General features: G+C 38.4%; 1 protein-coding gene across 2 annotated transcripts in view; it reads right to left on the bottom strand.

Annotated features, from left to right (window-relative positions):
- Positions 1-18497, bottom strand: part of LOC127632789 (inactive N-acetylated-alpha-linked acidic dipeptidase-like protein 2) — a 373182-nt gene that overhangs the window by 27970 nt on the left and 326715 nt on the right. For both annotated transcript variants that reach the window (XM_052111561.1, XM_052111562.1), the window contains one exon: positions 3610-3808. In XM_052111561.1, coding sequence (XP_051967521.1) covers positions 3610-3808 — 199 coding nt within the window. The remainder of the gene's footprint in view (positions 1-3609; positions 3809-18497) is intronic.

The following is an 18497-nucleotide window of genomic DNA, read 5'->3' as shown; positions in this document are numbered from 1 at the left end:
GGATAGCACAATGTCTCCTCTACTTCTCCCTGAAATCACTCAGCCCCCTTGGGTCTGGACGTTAAGACACATACATGACCCAGAATGCGTCTGTATGCATTTCTTTCCCCAGTTTCTCTGCTCCCGGGAGTCTTGGCGATGTTCAACAGCAAGGGTCTTGCCTAATATTAATGGCGCTGCGCTGGCCAAACAGGATATGTTTCTCTGAGCTAATTCCTCTCCTCGACGGCTCGCCTTGGCGATTCCGAACAGGGAGGACCTTCTCATCCTTGGTCCAAATTGTGAAACCTTTCATTCTGGCCCCTAAGGGTACCAAATGGGGTTCACGGGGTTTTCTCTTGGGGTTATTGAGACCATTTCTAGAGCTAGGGCTCCCTCCACTTGGAACTGATCTGGGTAGATTTTACAGGGCAGAAGAGGACCTCTTCGCCTCTGTTCATAGCGCAATTTCTCCTCTACTTCTCCCCGAGTCGCCCAGTCCCCCCCTCCCCCTCGGGAGGCGCTGAACATAGTAACGCAAATGCGCCTGCATGCGTTTCCTTCTACTAAAGGTCATATTACAGAACCAGCTAACTGCCAGTTTGCTTCAGTTCTGGATTTTCTGTAGAAAGAATTGTCAGCGGGCACTTGCCTCGCCACTGCCAGGTTCTATGTGGCCACTGCGGTTTGCCACGGCTTGGTGGGCGGGGTGCCTTCAAAGAGGCATCCTCATTATTGCCCGGGCCTACGAGGCGCGCGGTCAAGCTTCGCCAGTAGGTTTCAGGGCGCACTCTACCAGAGGGCTCTCCTCCTCTAAAACCTTGGCTAGAGGTCTCCCTCTGCAGCAAGTTTGTGATGCGGCAGATTGTCCTCTCCGCACACATTCATTAGATTTTTATAGTTTGGATGTTTTGCCACTCCGGGCTCTTATGCCCTTGAGTCGACATCTCAGCTCATACCTGAACAAGTTTGTGATGCGGCAGGCTGGTCCTCTCCGCTCACATTCATCAGTTTTTATGACAAGTTTGTGGTGCGATAGGGTTCTCTTCGCACGCATTCATCGAACTTTATGGGTTAGATGCTTTGCTACTCCGGGCTCTTATGCCCTTGAGTCGACATCTCAGCTCATGCCTGAACAAGTTTGTGATGCGGCAGGCTGGTCCTCTCCGCACACATTCATCAAAATTGAATGGTTTAGATGTTTATGCTACTCCGGGCTCTTATGCCCTTGAGTCGACATCTGAAGCTCATGTCTGAGACCTCTCGCGTTTTTGTGAGTACACTGCACAACCGTAGGGGTCCGGACAGCCCGAAGTGCGGCGGCGTGGGTAATGCGTTCCCAGTAGCACTTAGCAGCGCAACATCGTAGTGAAGCATTTTGTAACTGGAACGTCTCGGGTTACATGTGTAACCCTTGTTCCCTGAAAAAAGCGGAACGAGATGTTGCGCTGCTTTGCCGCACTGGGACGTCCCAGCACTGCGCTTCAAAAAGAAGTATCTGACGACACCTAGTGATGTATCCATTTATAGCCTGGCCTCAGGTGCATCTAATGATTACATCAGCCGAGGCTATAAATTCCGGTCAATGTTCATTGACGTGTTCCACACATTATTCAGCTCGGCTCACAGCTAAAGCTGTTCCCCATAGCGCTTAGCAGCGCAACATCTCGTTCCGCTTTTTTCAGGGAACAAGGGTTACACATGTAACCCGAGACGTTCACTGCCATTTCTTTGTCAAGACAACAAAGTTGCAATATTAGATATAACCTAGATAAATTATATATAACACATATAAAATTAGTAAGCAATTTTATCACACTAAAACATTTTAATATATATTGTTTACATCTTGTGTTCAATGTTTAAGCAGTTCTACACTCTCTCTACTCTGACAGTGCAAATTCTTTAAAGGCTATGTGATCAATCTTCTTTATTAAACTAAAATAGATGCAATTTAATAATTGGAACTAGGGATGTTAATGATTAATCAATAATTGATTCATTGTTGTTAATAATTTGATCGATTAAATGTATTTATCATTGATTAATTTATTTTAGACAAATGCAATCAGTAATCATGCCAGCAGAAGTTGATAAGACTATCTATACAAACATCTGCCACTAGCTGGGGCACTTGCACGCTGCATGTCACGTTTTGTCTGCAACACATAAGAAGAACTACATAGACATCCTTCACTTATTCTTATGTAAAGATGAAGCGGGCTAAATGTAATCAGTGTTAGTGCGTTTACCTATAAATTAACATAATTGTTCCACTATTCTCCTTGATTCATCCCAAACTACAAATACATCAGGCACATTCAGCTGACATCTCACCATAACCAGAGAAGTTGTATGTTATGCAGTCTACTGTGTCTATTCAGCTTGTTATGATGTTACTTAATTTCAAATAATAACAATGTACACAGTAAAGGACAAAGTTCTGAAATATCCCACAATCCACAATTCAAATTTGTAATGAACTTCTTAATTATATGAAGTCGCATGAATTCATTAATAGTAATTCATTAACAGTAAATTAACCATTCACAAATTCATACTAAACATAGTCTAAATATATTAAAATACACTAAACCAAGAATATTTAAGAGAAAAATGCAAATACTTGCATTTCTTATGTGTATTCCTTTCAGTTGTATTTAAACAGTAGGCTACATGCAAATATTATTTGAAGTCCTCCACGTGTGTTTCTCTATAATTGTCCAACTTAACTTCTCTTTTTTGCTTGCTCCCCTGACTGCAACCACCTAACTCTGGTCTACTTTCAAAGTGAGCTTTCAATTGGGAGCAACTCCAGGTTCAGTGTCTTGCCCAAGGACACTTCGGCATGTGGAGCCGTGTGGGCCAGGATTCGAACCACCAACCCTGCGATTGGTAGCCAACCCGCTCTACCAACTGAGCCACACCCGCCCCCTGACAATGTTGCCACACACACTGTATATATGTGCTGTATAGCTGGACCTTCTTTTTTTTCTTTATGGACAAGCATGGATGAGTGATGGGAGTATGCAATTTCCCGCCAAATCCATCCAGACAGCTCTAAAATATAAATAATCATTATAGGCTTACCATAGTGAATTGGAGTAAGGCAAATACATGGTTTGGAAGATGGATTATTGATGTACCTGCTCATTAATTACATTTTGTTACTTTCTAACCAACCAATCTTACACAGTGTAACTTTGAATATTTGATTAATCTGTGGGTGAAAGTATAACATCCTTGTGAAGGAACAATTCTTTGTGCATGATTTGCAGCTTTTTCGAGATCATTAAAGTATTAAAAATAATGTTACGACAGTTTCCTTATAATTTTTTATCTGTTCTCACAAGAAGCTTTATATTAATACATACCAGAGACTCTATAATTGATATCTCATTGTTTCCGACTACATCAAAGTTTTCTAAAAATGTTTCTCAACATTTTTTATTTTCTTTGTATTTTAAAAATTATGCATGAATATACCGTGCTTTTCATTAATGACTTCATGATACAAAAATGTATTTATAAAACATTAGCAGCAACACTTGTGGAGTTCCATGTTTGTGAGTTTTTATAGTCTTTCATATACGAAACCTCAGCCACAGGTGTGAAATAGTTAAGCATTACCTGTAAAAGCCAGGTGGTGGGTTAGAGATGAGAAAGCTTTTTTCTAGATCTCGGAGAACATCGTTGAGCATGCGAACATGGGCAGGATCTCTCTCTTTAGGGTCATTAGCAGGACGCATGAGCTCGGATTGAAAGAAGGCTGAGCTGTCCCTAAAAGACGCAGCAGCGGTTAGTACGTCTGGTCTGCTCAACGGGTCATCTGAAAAAGAACAGGACATAGAAAGATGAATTTAATATACTGAATTACACTAACAAACACTATTTAAATTAATTGTATATAAAAAAACATTGTATATATTTAAATGAATTCATTATATTTGGGTCTTGGCGAGTGGTAATTTAAGACCCTGTAATTACAGCTGAGCACCAAATGCAAAAAACAAAAAACAAAACAAAAAACCTTATACATGGACCGTAAGGATGATGTTATGGCCCTCTGTAATGTACAGTAAGATACATGAGCGATTTGATAAGGTCAGACTAGCTCATCTTCAAATTATGTATATTTTTCTCCAGAACTGCATGTGGTGAAACACGTAAAATATTTCTGGCAAAAGGTCACTAAAATTAATATATTCAGAATGTCACAAGGTATTTGTGACAACTGCTCTTGATGTCAATGAGAGAATGTTTGTTTAGCAAAAATCAACATAATTTTTCACATGAAAATGCATGCCTCTGAACCAGCTTGTCTCATAACACTCATGAATGTGCAATGAATGCCATGATATTCACTGAAAAATGACTTAAGTATAAAAATATACACATTTGATACTTTCCTTTTTTAAGCTCTAAATTAAGGCACAATCCACTGCAAATGTATTGAAAGGACAAACAAAGGTATTCATTAAAACAACTCCTTTCGTGGTCTGCATAACAAAGAAAGTCATATGGATTTGAAACAACATGAAGGTGAGTATTTTTTTTATCACTGAACCTTCATTTTGGGAAGAAATATTCCTTTAACATTATTAATACAAGATTGTTTGGCAGGAATGTTGTTCCTGGAACAATAAAGGACGTTGATCCAGAGTGCCTTTCCCTTTTTAACCTCAACATTAATTTTACCCAATCATTCCAGAAATATTGAAGTTCATAATTCACAATGTTGAAGATTTTTAAGCATTTTGGCACAAAACGGTTGGCTAAATTGAGCTTAATTGACTGTAGTCGCTATTAACCACACCCGCCTGTCACTCAAAGCAGCATTTTATCCAATTTCAATTCATCCTCATGGACCAAATCGTCTCAGACACGCCCCCCGGCACTGCACTTCACTTGTTGTTAGTGGCAACTGTTTTGACAGCTTAAGTGCAACCTTCAAAACTCAAGCAAATCACTGGCCCTCCAAATTAAACAGACTAGTATTTAACTCTGTGGGCTAAATAAAGACAAACCACTGGCGTACCTCCATCTGCCAGAAACAAAATCTAACATATGACTCAAGGACTCAAATGTTCAACCAAGTTTTGAAAAATTTGCTTCGACTGTGAATTAAAATGAGTATAACTTGAATTCTAACAACATCATTGCATCACTACAGTATAGTGTGTGTAGATCTGATCCTCAGTTTTATGGCTTGAATTCAAAAGAACACATTTAAAACTTCAGACACATTGCTCTGCCTCTCAACTTGCTTACTCAAGCAAGCCTCTGTCAGGTGTTTAGGTAGGGCTGTTAAGAACTGTACAACCACTCAAAGATCCCTCTATAAAATAAACAAAAAAAAAACATTTTGGCATTTTAGTTAATTTTGACATTTTTGTAAAAATCAAAATTTTTACAGAATAATGAGAATGATAGAGTTGACAAGTTGAAGCTGAGACATAAACATTGTTTGTTTAAAATCTGAAAAATATCATGCATCCACCATGAGCAGGAAGTGGGAAAGGGGTACTCAGAGTTAAAGCTAATCAGGACATTTTCTGATTTATTCAGGATTAAATATTTTTTTTGTTTATGCAAAGTGAGGACACAACTTCTATAGGCAGTTTTTATTATGGAAATATCATTTAAAGTATTCTTAATGTATTGTTTTATATCTTACAGATACCTACCTTTCATTTGATATTTATATTTATGAATTTGTTGTATATTGAAACACTTTAGCAGTTTAACATTGTGACCTCTTTCTGAGGTATGTGCTTCCAAGTATAGAGCATGCATCAAAAAAACTTCTAATGAAATTTTTTTTAAATATAAGTAAAAGATGCCTTGAGTATACACATTTCCTTAAGATTTAACTTTTCCAGTATTTTTATTGTTATGAATATCTTGATTTTTAAAATAAAGATGACTTTTGTATGTAAGACATGTTTTGTCCCGTATCTCAAGAATCAGTTATTTAATTAAATGGCAGCTTTTTGTGATTTAAGAAGCATACTAGGAAATAATACAATTTAAGTTTGATTAACTGCGCATTCCAACATCTATTTTAGTCCCAAATATTTTAAATTCCATAACATTTCACATTTTATACACATTTAATACACCCTAATAAGTTGAATATTCTTAATTGATTGTAATGCTGCCTCCAAAACTTGTGTAATTAAGTTCACTTAATTTGGTGCTCATATAGAATGAACTATTTATGTTAAGATTACTAGATGCAAGTATACTTAAATCAAATTTGTTTTTTACATGTTGTTGTATCAACTTCATAATTTCGTTGAATGGATTTAATTGTAGGTCATCCGATAACAGCTTAAAAATTAAAATGATAAATTCTACATCAATCGTTAAATATCCATATTTCTCCAAAGAAATGTACAGACACCTGTAATTCAGTTGCACATGAACAAGCTAACCTAAAATAGGGATGGGCGGATCGATCCTAAACGTATCGATACTTCCGATACTGATGTTGTATTAAAAATAATGATCCTCAAACAAAAATATTGATTCTAAATCATTGAATCTAAATAATATTTTTAACTAGGGATATTACGTATAATTTAGGTATAATTAGGTATAAAGGGGAGATCAGAATTTTGCGTGTTCGAGCATACTCTACAAGGAGTGTGGCATCCTTGTGGGCACTGCCCAATGGCACCTGTCTAGAAGACATCTGCAGAGCAGCGGGCTGGGCAGCACCCAATACCTTCACAAGATTTTTTTCAATCTCCCGGTTGAGCAGGTTTTCGTCCCGTGTTCTTTCAGGTACGAACAGGTAAGTAAAATCATTACTAGGGGCTGCCAGCCGGGTGTACAGCTTGCAAATAGCGCCTTTCCCCTCCAGGTAGGTGAAGCTGTGCACTCTTTCTCCCATGCGTGTTCAAGACTTGCGAACTCTGGATGCTCTTCCTCCTAGCCCTCTGACTGTCAATTTCAATGCAGGAATACATAGTCAGAACCAGTACGTGTGCTAACAGGCCCTGTACTGGGGTAAGTGCTCCATAGGTCTTGGCTACCCTAGTAACCTCCTGTGTGTATTTTCCGCAATACGGTCTCCCTTCTCTGTTTCAGTAGACCTGTGTCTCCCTTGGCAGAGCCTCCTCTGCCCAGTTGCTGTGCTTGTAGAAAAACTCCTCCCCCACGAAGGGTCGAACCTACCACCGCACTTCTTCCATGTGTGGCCCCTGTGGGCCCATATGATGTATTTGCCACTTTCATACCCTCCCCCCCCAAGAAGGGCAGGGTGTGGCCTCCGCACGGTCTTTCCCCCCTGAAAGAATAGGAACGGAAAAGAACGCCTTCCCTGGTGCATTTTATGAGCATTAAGTGCCCCAGCCGAGTCTAATTTCTAAGTGGAGAGAAAGACTTAGAGCGAAAAGGCCGCGGCTGGCATGGCCTGCTCCCATATTGGATACGTCTCCTTCCCCCACCTCAAGGTTATGGGGAAGCACTCGACATTGTCGGGCATCTGGGGAGGCTCTGTGCAGCCCAAATGCATCTGTTCTTACGCTCGTAGTAGCTTGCTACGTGACCGTTCAGTCTTTGAGGCGTTTCATATAGAGACCCCTAGTGTCACTATTCGACACAACATCAAAGTGAGTGACAGAAGGGGAATGTCTCAGTTACTGTCGTAACCTCCATTCCCTGATGGAGGGTCCCTCTTACCACAGGCCGAACTGCACCACTGTAACATCTGGGACCTTGTCTAGGCTCCTCAGTGCAAAACCTGAAAGAACCTGCATTCCGATCTCCCCTTTATACACGTATGTCGGGGGAGTGGCATGCAAATTCAACTCAGGCTCCCGAATCAGGCTCCCAAGAGTGACCCCTAGTGTCACTATTAGACACAACGTCTCGTTCCCTCCATCAGAGACGTATTCTTCCACTCATCTTAACCTTCATAAATGCTGAAAAACACAAACAGACAAGCGCTTGTTCCATTATAAGACTCGTTCAAACAAGAGAGATCAGTGCCTTGTAGAGGTAATGATAGAAAATCAGCTTCTGGTGTGTAGTCTAGGGCATACGCAGACATACGTCATATGGCCTCCTATATGTTTTATAATTTTGCGTATGCCCACCTGAAATAAGTGATGATACATTTGGCCGCCTAAACAACAAGCTTTTGACCCGGAAACTTTTTCAATCTAATAACATAATGTCACTTTTGATAAAAAAAAAAATGTTTAATTATAAAAAAAAAATGACAGAGATTCTCTCTAAACGGGCACGGAGATGCACTGGGGAGCACTGGCAAGACAGACAGTTCGACGCGATTGGATATTTGCTAACCAATAATATTTTCCGTTTCAGTCAAATTCCAGCATCTGATACACGAGCATCCCTGGAGAAACTATTATTTACACTGCCTATTTATTTCCCTGCTAAATGTAAATATATGTATATACATTTAAATGTAACTTGTGCTGTTAAACGTTGTGAAAATACTGCATGTTATTGCACCCCTGATAGTTTTTGATGCTCTTTTTTTTCTTCTTTCTTTGCCCTTTACTGCTGTCTGTGGTGCCTTTTTCTCGTGATATCAAATAAGTTACATTTATATTTCTAAGTAGGAAAACAATTTCACTCTACACAGAAAAGCACATAATAGCACACACACACACACACACACACACACACACACACACAAAAAAAAGTTAGGCTAGTTATCTAGGTCACTAGACGGTCACTGTTGGAATCAAAATAAGGGACAAACAAAGGAAAGCACTATCGGCTTGTAGGTCATTCTCTCTCTCTCTCTCTCTCTCTCTCTCTCTCTCTGGCCACTCGTGTGCCTTTTATGTCTCCCTCCGCATCACTATAACAAGAGACAGGTGTTGGGGTTAATTATGAACCAGGTGACAAGCCTTACCACTCTCTCTCTCCCTCCCGCAGACCGACACATGACCATGTCCCCACTCCACATGCATGTTATGAATTAGTTACAATAATAATGAAGTATTAACAATTTTCATAGTATCCTAATAAAAGGAACAATAATGATACCTATTAATTTAAATACATATTTAACATGAAGTTACCATACCATTGTTCTTAGCAGTGTACTCTACACCATGCCAGCAAAAAACTTAAATTCATACACATTTTACATGAACTGTATATACAGTGCCTTGCGAAAGTATTCGGCCCCCTTGAACTTTTCAACCTTTTGCCACATTTCAGGCTTCAAACATAATGATATAAAACTTTAATTTTTTGTGAAGAATCAACAACAAGTGGGACACAATCATGAAGTGGAACGAAATTTATTGGATATTTCAAACTTTTTTAACAAATAAAAAACTGAAAAATTGGCCGTGCAAAATTATTCAGCCCCCTTAAGTTAATACTATGTAGCGCCACCTTTTGCTGCGATTACAGCTGTAAGTCGCTTGGGGTATGTCTCTATCAGTTTTGCACATTGAGAGACTGACATTTTTGCCCATTCCTCCTTGCAAAACAGCTCGAGCTCAGTGAGGTTGGATGGAGAGCATTTGTGAACAGCAGTTTTCAGTTCTTTCCACAGATTCTCGATTGGATTCAGGTCTGGACTTTGACTTGGCCATTCTAACACCTGGATATGTTTATTTGTGAACCATTCCATTGTAGATTTTGCTTTATGTTTTGGATCATTGTCTTGTTGGAAGACAAATCTCCGTCCCAGTCTCAGGTCTTTTGCAGACTCCATCAGGTTTTCTTCCAGAATGGTCCTGTATATGGCTCCATCCATCTTCCCATCAATTTTAACCATCTTCCCTGTCCCTGCTGAAGAAAAGCAGGCCCAAACCATGATGCTGCCACCACCATGTTTGACAGTGGGGATGGTGTGTTCAGGGTGATGAGCTGTGTTGCTTTTACGCCAAACATAACGTTTTGCATTGTTGCCAAAAAGTTCGATTTTGGTTTCATCTGACCAGAGCACCTTCTTCCACATGTTTGGTGTGTCTCCCAGGTGGCTTGTGGCAAACTTTAAATGACACTTTTTATGGATATCTATAAGAAATGGCTTTCTTCTTGCCACTCTTCCATAAAGGCCAGATTTGTGCAGTATACAACTGATTGTTGTCCTATGGACAGAGTCTCCCACCTCAGCTGTAGATCTCTGCAGTTCATCCAGAGTGATCATGGGCCTCTTGGCTGCATCTCTGATCAGTCTTCTCCTTGTATGAGCTGAAAGTTTAGAGGGACGGCCGGGTCTTGGTAGATTTGCAGTGGTCTGATACTCCTTCCATTTCAATATTATCGCTTGCACAGTGCTCCTTGGGATGTTTAAAGCTTGGTAAATCTTTCTGTATCCAAATCCGGCTTTAAACTTCTCCACAACAGTATCTCGGACCAGCCTGGTGTGTCGCTTGTTCTTCATGATGCTCTCGGTGCTTTAAACAGACCTCTGAGACTATCACAGAGCAGGTGCATTTATACGGAGACTTGATTACACACAGGTGGATTCTATTTATCATCATTAGTCATTTAGGTCAACATTGGATCATTCAGAGATCCTCACTGAACTTCTGGAGAGAGTTTGCTGCACTGAAAGTAAAGGGGCTGAATAATTTTGCACGCCCAATTTTTCAGTTTTTTATTTGTTAAAAAAGTTTGAAATATCCAATAAATTTCATTCCACTTCATGATTGTGTCCCACTTGTTGTTGATTCTTCACAAAAAATTACAGTTTTATATCTTTATGTTTGAAGCCTGAAATGTGGCAAAAGGTCGAAAAGTTCAAGGGGGTCGAATACTTTCGCAAGGCACTGTAAATGTAAATTAATTTTAGAGATTGGGTGCATGTATTTTTCATAAATTAACACTATGCCCACCACTTCAGCCACTACTTTTTCGGTAGCTGCACCCAGATTGTGGAACGCTCCACCTCTCTGTATTAGATCTGCACCATCACTATCTGTTTTTAAATCTAAGATAAAAACCTATCTTTTTGATTTGGAATATAACCTGGGGGATGAACCCATTGTTTTACTACAGTAATTTTGTAGTAGTAACCATGGTTAATGGTGTGGTAACTATGGTTTACCTAAATAACATATCAATAATAATTAAACTATAGTTAATGTAGTGAAATGGTTAATTTTTGTAAGGGTAAACAAAGTCTTCTCTGTTTAGAGGAGTCATTTTCTGTTTAGGCAAACAATTTTTTTACTTGAATAATGACTAAAAACATTATTTTAAATGACCCATTTCATCCCAAGTAATCACAAAAAAAAATAAAAACATTTAACAGAAGTATCAGCATTGGTATCGGTATTAATGATATTGGACTTGAAATTACTGGTATCGAATCGAAAAGAAAATAAGTGGTATCGCCCATCCCTAACCTGAAATAATGTTAACAGGGTCCAACATGACTAAAGAGGACACACTTAACCCTGATGGTGATATCACACAAAACAACTATTTGCATCAAAACAACATACATACTACAAAAGAGCTAAAACCGCTATGAATTCTTAATAAAAACTATTAAAACGCCACCTTTTCATATCCCATTTGACCAAGGAATCACAATTAAATAATGTAAGCGCAAGGCAATGTGGGTATCCAAAAAGCCAAAATTTTGTCTCAAATCTCTAAAATATAAATATTTTTTTATTTTGGTTGTTAACACAACAGCAATTTTGCAATGAAAAAAATATCTATATTTTTTGTAGTAAATCAAATACCTAAACTATACCTAAACTATTTCCTTGGAGTTGGACACTGCTCTTATTTCAGCATTTTCACAGAATCTAAACCAATGATTCTGATTTTCTGCTGTTATTTCCACCAGGTATTTGTAAGTGTTTCAAATAGAAAATATTATAATAATAATAATAAAAAAAATCACTAGCCAGTAAACATACGCATTAAGAGAATTCGTTTTTTAATTAGAATTAGTTTTTAACAAATCACTTAATACAATCTGATATTATGAAAAACATGTTACATACACATTGATGAAATATGATTAACCTAATGTATAGAGAAATGCAACAATGTTTGGATTTGGAGCAATGCTTGGACTCAAGATGGCGCCGAGTATGGCTGCTGTGTTGCGAGCTCCGATACAACACTGCAGTTTATTGTTTGTTTTGTTTACAGTTCAGACGGCGTTCCGGGTCAGGTATATGTCAGGAAGCACATGTAACATGATGACTCATTTGCAGTGACATCATTCGTATGTGTCTCTTGAGTGTATGGGAGCAAAGCATAAACAGCCTGTGCAAGTTAATTTTGCAACAACGTTCATGCAGCCTCTCGCTGCAAGATCAGTCAGAGCTAAAGCGATAACAAACGCCATAAGAGTATTTATTTCTGCAGATATGCGACCATACTCAGTAGCTAAGTCAAGTTAAGTCAATTTTATTTGTATAGCGGCTTTCACAACACACATCGTTTCAAAGCAGCTTTTTTCAAAGCAGTAGTCAAGAACAGGATTTAAGCATCTGCTTATCATCCTTGAGCCCTGTTATAAAGTTCCTACAAGAAAGCATTTCAGCAATTCTGTAGTGCCTGCTCTATATAAACAAGCACATGCTGTAATTGTCCAGCAGGGGACATTGTCAATCCTAACAGATCCGCCCTCTCCTCTGATTTTCCTGAAAAAAAAAAAACGTGATTTTTTTTTGATAAGTACAAGTGGTGAGCTGACACATACAAATGACACATACATCTGCACTGCTAATGTCTTAATTTTGTTACAAATATTATAATTGCATTTTCTTTTTTTACTTTTATTATTATTTATGTTTTAATACATTGTGCATATAAGAGGAAGTTTTTTTTATTATTTATTTATTGAAGAGATATGCATAGTGCAGTCATGTATAAATAAGCTTCCACAATAAGAAATGTTTCGCATCAGCCACTGTGTTTTCAAAAGAAATAATTATTAGAAAAAAATTATTAAAAAATAAATAAAGAAAGATTCTTTGTTTTCCCTGCTTTATCCAAAATGTACCGAACCGTGACCCCAATTCCAAGGTACGTATGAACAGTGAATTTTGTATACCATTGCAACCCTAAAAGGAAGCTGTTGCCCAAAAGCTCCAGAGACTAAAAGCAATTGTAAATTCGTTGAAGAAATATGCATAGTGCAGTCATGTATAAATGAGCCTTCACAATAAGAATTGTGGCCCATCAGCCACTGGTTTTGTTTTCAAAATAAATCATTTAAAGAAAGATTATTTCTTTTCCCTGCTGTACCGAAAGTGTACCGAACCGTGATCCAAAAACCGAGGTACGAATGAACCGAGAGTTTTGAGTAGCATTGCAGCCCTAATAGGAAGATTTTGCCCAAAGGCTGCAGAGACTAAAACCAATTAAAACCATATACCTTATTACTATCTTAAAACAAAGGATGACTGCATTATACTTTTGCTTTTGCACTGGCACAAACTTTGTTTTGTTACGATGTTTCCTTCTTCACATAAAAGCTGTACTGAAATATGCTGACATGTGCTTTAGAGCTGATTGTATTATTTTTTTTTATTAAAAAAACTATGCATTTGAGCTGCAAATTCCTCAACACTCGTATTTGAGGCAGTTAATACGAATCAGACAGGTCCAATAGACAAAACCCATCACTAGATAGGCCTGATGGAATATTATAAGGTATATTAAATGTTAGCTAACAGACAAAACAACAGAGAAATTTGTAACAAGGGTTTTTTTTTTTCATATTTAAAAAATCTGGGTGATTTTTGTCACTTTTCAAGCCCTGGTTAATTTCAGACAATAGGCAGACTCTCCCTACTTTAATGTAATTTACATTATTTTGTAAATAATCGATTACCAAATAACCCAAGATCCTCTTGATCACAGTAACAATACTAATTATAATTATTACCTGAACAAATCTAGTAAAAAAATTATTGACAGACCACTGATCAGTCCACGTAAATATCAACACATCACAGCTTGATATAGTAGATCAGTGTCTGCTACAACTGCACAAGCACTGCATTTACCTGACAAAGAGAATGAGTAGAATGACATCTGGCAGCAAACAGATGACATTTGTGACATTTTGAGTAGACTTCATTCCTTCTGTCTAAATGGTCTCAATTAATTAAAACTCCCAATTACACAGAAGAGACATCACATAAGGGGATATCTGTCAGGGAACAGCTGGCCGTGCCAATCGCCGATACATGAAAATTTGAGATCCAACATGTTTGTCAACATGTTTTCCTTGCAAAACAGTAACAGCAAAATAACTTAATGGGCTACATTCAGACAGTCAGTGTTTGGGACTGACAACCATATTTAGTAACTAGTGACTCTCAAATTGTCCTGTAAATACAACAGCAGATTGAATTTCAATGAACTGGTAACCTAAGTCGCCTTCTCTAATTTGCGACAACCTGGGATAATGGTGGTATCAATTTCGGTGGTCCCTACCATCTTGGTCCAGCTGACCACAACCTCTACATCACCAGTTACTCCGACCATGCCACGGACCCCTGAGTCTCCGCCTCCTGCGGCCTCGACCACGGAGTCTCATGTGGCTCTGCCCTTGAGTATCCAAGTAGATTACTTCATGGTGCCTTGAACTTTGAATTCTCAGAACCTTCTATGTCCCTTTGTGCTTTGAGCACTGAAACATCTAAGCCCTTCCCAGATAGCAAAAAAATATCCGCACGGCTTCTTTTTGCTGCCGTCCCTAAGCTGTCGGCTATAGGTGCGTCCCACTGGCGGGGATGAAACGTTTGCCGCAGAATTCGTCACTCCCATTTCTTGCGAGATGCCGCCCGCGAAAAGCTGGCGGGCCGCCCGCTTCATTTTCTCTGGCGGTTGCCTCGGGCTGATCGACCGCGGGCGGCTGACGGCAAGCCGCTTTGAAATACAAGGACAGCTTAGACTCTCAAAATCGACCAGCCATGTTGGCTATTATTATTTTTTGCTCCAAAGCCATTAGGGTTTATAACAGAGTCTTGACTCTTGATTCCATGATAAGGTAAGGTTTAGGAAATGACATTTAAATTACTTTGAAACTCTGAAGCGATTATACAGTAATATATGTAAAATATATTGAATTATTTTATGCACTTGAAAATTGTTTACATTTCTTTGATTGCTGCGCATTTGAGACATGCACCAATAAACCAAAAAGAATTCCTTTTGTAAAACTTACTTGGCAATAAATATCTTTATGATTCTGATTAGGTTTTAAAATAGATATTTAATTCATGGTATGAACAATTTAGCAGAATAAATTGATGAAGTTAGACTTTTCACGAATGCCTGACTATCAGTGAACAGTGAAAGACATCTGCAATATAAATTATATTAACTTGCTCTCCTCTCAGTTTCTAATAAAGATCAGGGCACAGGTGAAGTCACTGTCAGGGCATTGTGCTACAGGTCCACGAGGAAAGCAGATAAACCTCACAGTTTGAGTGTATGGTGAAGCTAGAATTAATCAGACCGCAGTTACAGGCTTGTTACTTTAATAGCCCGATGTTCCTGGGGACTCGGCTAAGGTTATTCATGTTTAATGTAACTCAAATCAAATGAAAACAGTTATTGTAGGCAGGTAAGTTTCCCTAGCTGGTCCCCTCTGGGTAAAATGCGTTCTTATTCAAGTTTTCAACTCAGTCATTCGTTTAAGATGCAATCTTGTGTTATAAGTATTAGGCTATCATGATTATACAGTGAGCAAGCTATATAAATAAGTGTTTAATATAATAAAAGTGTAGAGCAACAACCGAGGGTGTAAGGTAAAGGCTGAGTATTGTAGATTTATTACAATATGTTGCATTTTTGAATTAAAATACCTGTGGATATGCCACTTCCCACTCATTAAAGTGTTATTCAAAGGAGCATACTCGCTACAAAGGCCTGACTGGAGATTTGCCTGATCTATCCGTCCTTCAGGTGAGTAGGGATATAACAATAGCAAAATTCACTGTACAGTATGATATATCAACCAAAATCTGTATACCAATATTTCATTATTTTCTTTTTCCTCCCCTTTTACAAACAAAAATTCTGCTTCAAAGAAAAAAAATTTAATTGATGTTATCATAAGGGTTCTTCATTATGAACTTGTATGCCATGCATAACATACTGTGGATAGAAATTACAGGGAAAGTTACTGGTATGATAATTGTGGTTATATTATATTACTATTATATTTAGTGTATTGCTAATCAATGTATTGTTACTTCCCAGGTGACAGCGGCTTACTTCAAGAGCAGGTGAAGCAAGTTGGGACAATGTTGAAGGCGTTTGCTCGCACTGGGCAATCAGGTACAACTTGCAAACAACAGCTGTGGTTGTTGGTTTAATTCCCACTGGGGCCACCTGTATATGTAGTAGACCTAGATATAAATGTCATAGTTTAGTAGTTGAAGGACCAGGACTGACTACTTTATTCTTTTATTCTGGGAACCCCTGTAGGTGCAGGTCAAACCCTAATGCTACGACGTCTTGGAGTTTGGCGATGTTGTGCGTAGCATGGACAACAAAATGCTATGCTGCAACATTTCAGTGCCAATGTGTCTGTTGGAGAGTTATCCCTGCCAGGGGATCTGTTACTCCCCCCTAGACACCCAGGAAGATTTGGCGTTGCTTGACAACAGTTTGAGGCAGGATAAAGAGCTCCAGCAACGATTTGTAAGTGTGCCGATTTCGTTTATAATGCCATAGGGTAATCTAAAAAGTAAAATTAAGATCGTACACTGCATATTCTACAGTCTGAATCCACAGCCTGTCACATTTTAAATTTATGAGAAGCTTCAGAGAAATGTAATTTGTAACATGTTTTTTTTGTATTTTCAGCTTCGGTTTTTGGCAATCAAATGTGGGAGGGACCTAAAGACAACCGTGTGGCTGAATGCTTCAGAGTATCTTCTCTAATCACCTTTCCATCAATACAACCTGGACTGGTGTAGGGGATAAAGCATGTTTTAGAGACATGTTCCTGAAGACCATTGTTCAAAGTAAGTTGGATATTTTTTTTATATTTAAGTAGATGTGTATGACCTTATTCCATTCAAATGGAATGACAGATCTTTATTTTCTACAGGAGCCATCCGGAAGAACCCGGCAACCCAGGATGCCACTGATGAGGCAATCCAGGTTAACGTTACGCGTTACCTGAAAGGAGCATCTGAACATGAAGGTGGAAAAAGGCACCGCACAGCTGAGAGGGACCCACAGCCGACCCCTTAAACCTAGGCTGACTACTGACACCCCAGCATCACTGACAACTGGAACCCTTTCTTTATCCTGCAGTCAGTAACATCAAGACCCCTAAAAAAGCCTGCTAAATGTGTCAGACTACACTCACCCAATCCACACTGTTCACTGTGGAAATTGCTCTTTTTTTTTTTCTTTTCTCTCTTGACCCTGCTTTGAGGGCAGCTCCTTGGATGAATATGGGATGGTTTGTCCTTTTATACAGGCGCAGAGGAATCACTGAAGATATGCCAATTTGCACTGCCTCATTCTGGAGGTCGGGGAAAACCGGTGATTCTTAGCCCACTACGCCACGCAGTCCCCAACCTCTCCAGACATTCTGATTGGCTGTGTTCTTTACAGCCAGATTTTCTGCTGTTAATTATATTTATTCCCACTTGTTGTCATGTGTAAGTTGAATGTCAAAATTTATATTATACCTGTTATCCTGCACATTCCTTGATACCAAAGATCTCAATTATTTCATATACAATTTGCTGCTTATTTCATTGTTACAGTGCTTAACTATTCTATTTTTAAATATAGCTTGTAAATCCTAGATTATACATCTAATACTTGATATCTGCACATTATCTGGTATCAAATATTCTACTTACTGTGACTTTAGTATTGGCTTATTTCATTCCGTCAGTGCTTAACGATTCTATTATATTTTGTAAATCCTATTTCATACCACTGATACTTGATATTGCACATTAACTAGTACCAAAAATTCTACTTTCATTCCGTCACAGTGCTTAACTGTTATTCTATTGTTAAATATAGCTTGTAAATCCTTGTGCCACAGGTCAGCATTGCAGTTATAATGGTATATTCTACTCCAGAGCTTTACTCTAAATTATTACCACTTAACCTATTGTTAGAAATGACTTGTAAATATGATGTTATACCTCAATTTATTTGGTATCCTGCACTTTCTTTGGTACCAAATATCCTCATTGCTTATGTTTACTGGTAATTATTTTCATCCCAGAGCAGACCTCTTTATATTATTAACAATTATTATAAGTGTTACAGTAGTGTTTTTAAATTTTTTTTTTTTTTTTTAACAAAATTGAATTGGAAACCTGCATTTTCTTTAGTGTGTGTGTGTGTGTGTGTGTGTGTGTGTGTGTGTGAGCGTGTATTTATCACTTTGTGGGGACCAAATGTCCCCATAAGGATAGTAAAACCTGAAATTTTTTTTCAGATAGTAAAACATTTTGTCGGTCCCCATGAGGAAAACAGCTTATAAATCATACTAAATTATGTTTTTTGAAAATGTAAAAATGCAGAAAGTTTTCTGTGAGGGTTAGGTT

This window comes from Xyrauchen texanus, chromosome 39, assembly GCF_025860055.1.
Source record: "Xyrauchen texanus isolate HMW12.3.18 chromosome 39, RBS_HiC_50CHRs, whole genome shotgun sequence".
Taxonomy (NCBI): Eukaryota; Metazoa; Chordata; class Actinopteri; order Cypriniformes; family Catostomidae; genus Xyrauchen; species Xyrauchen texanus.
The sequence above is the reverse complement of the archived record's forward strand: the minus strand, read 5'-3'. Positions and strand labels throughout refer to the sequence as shown.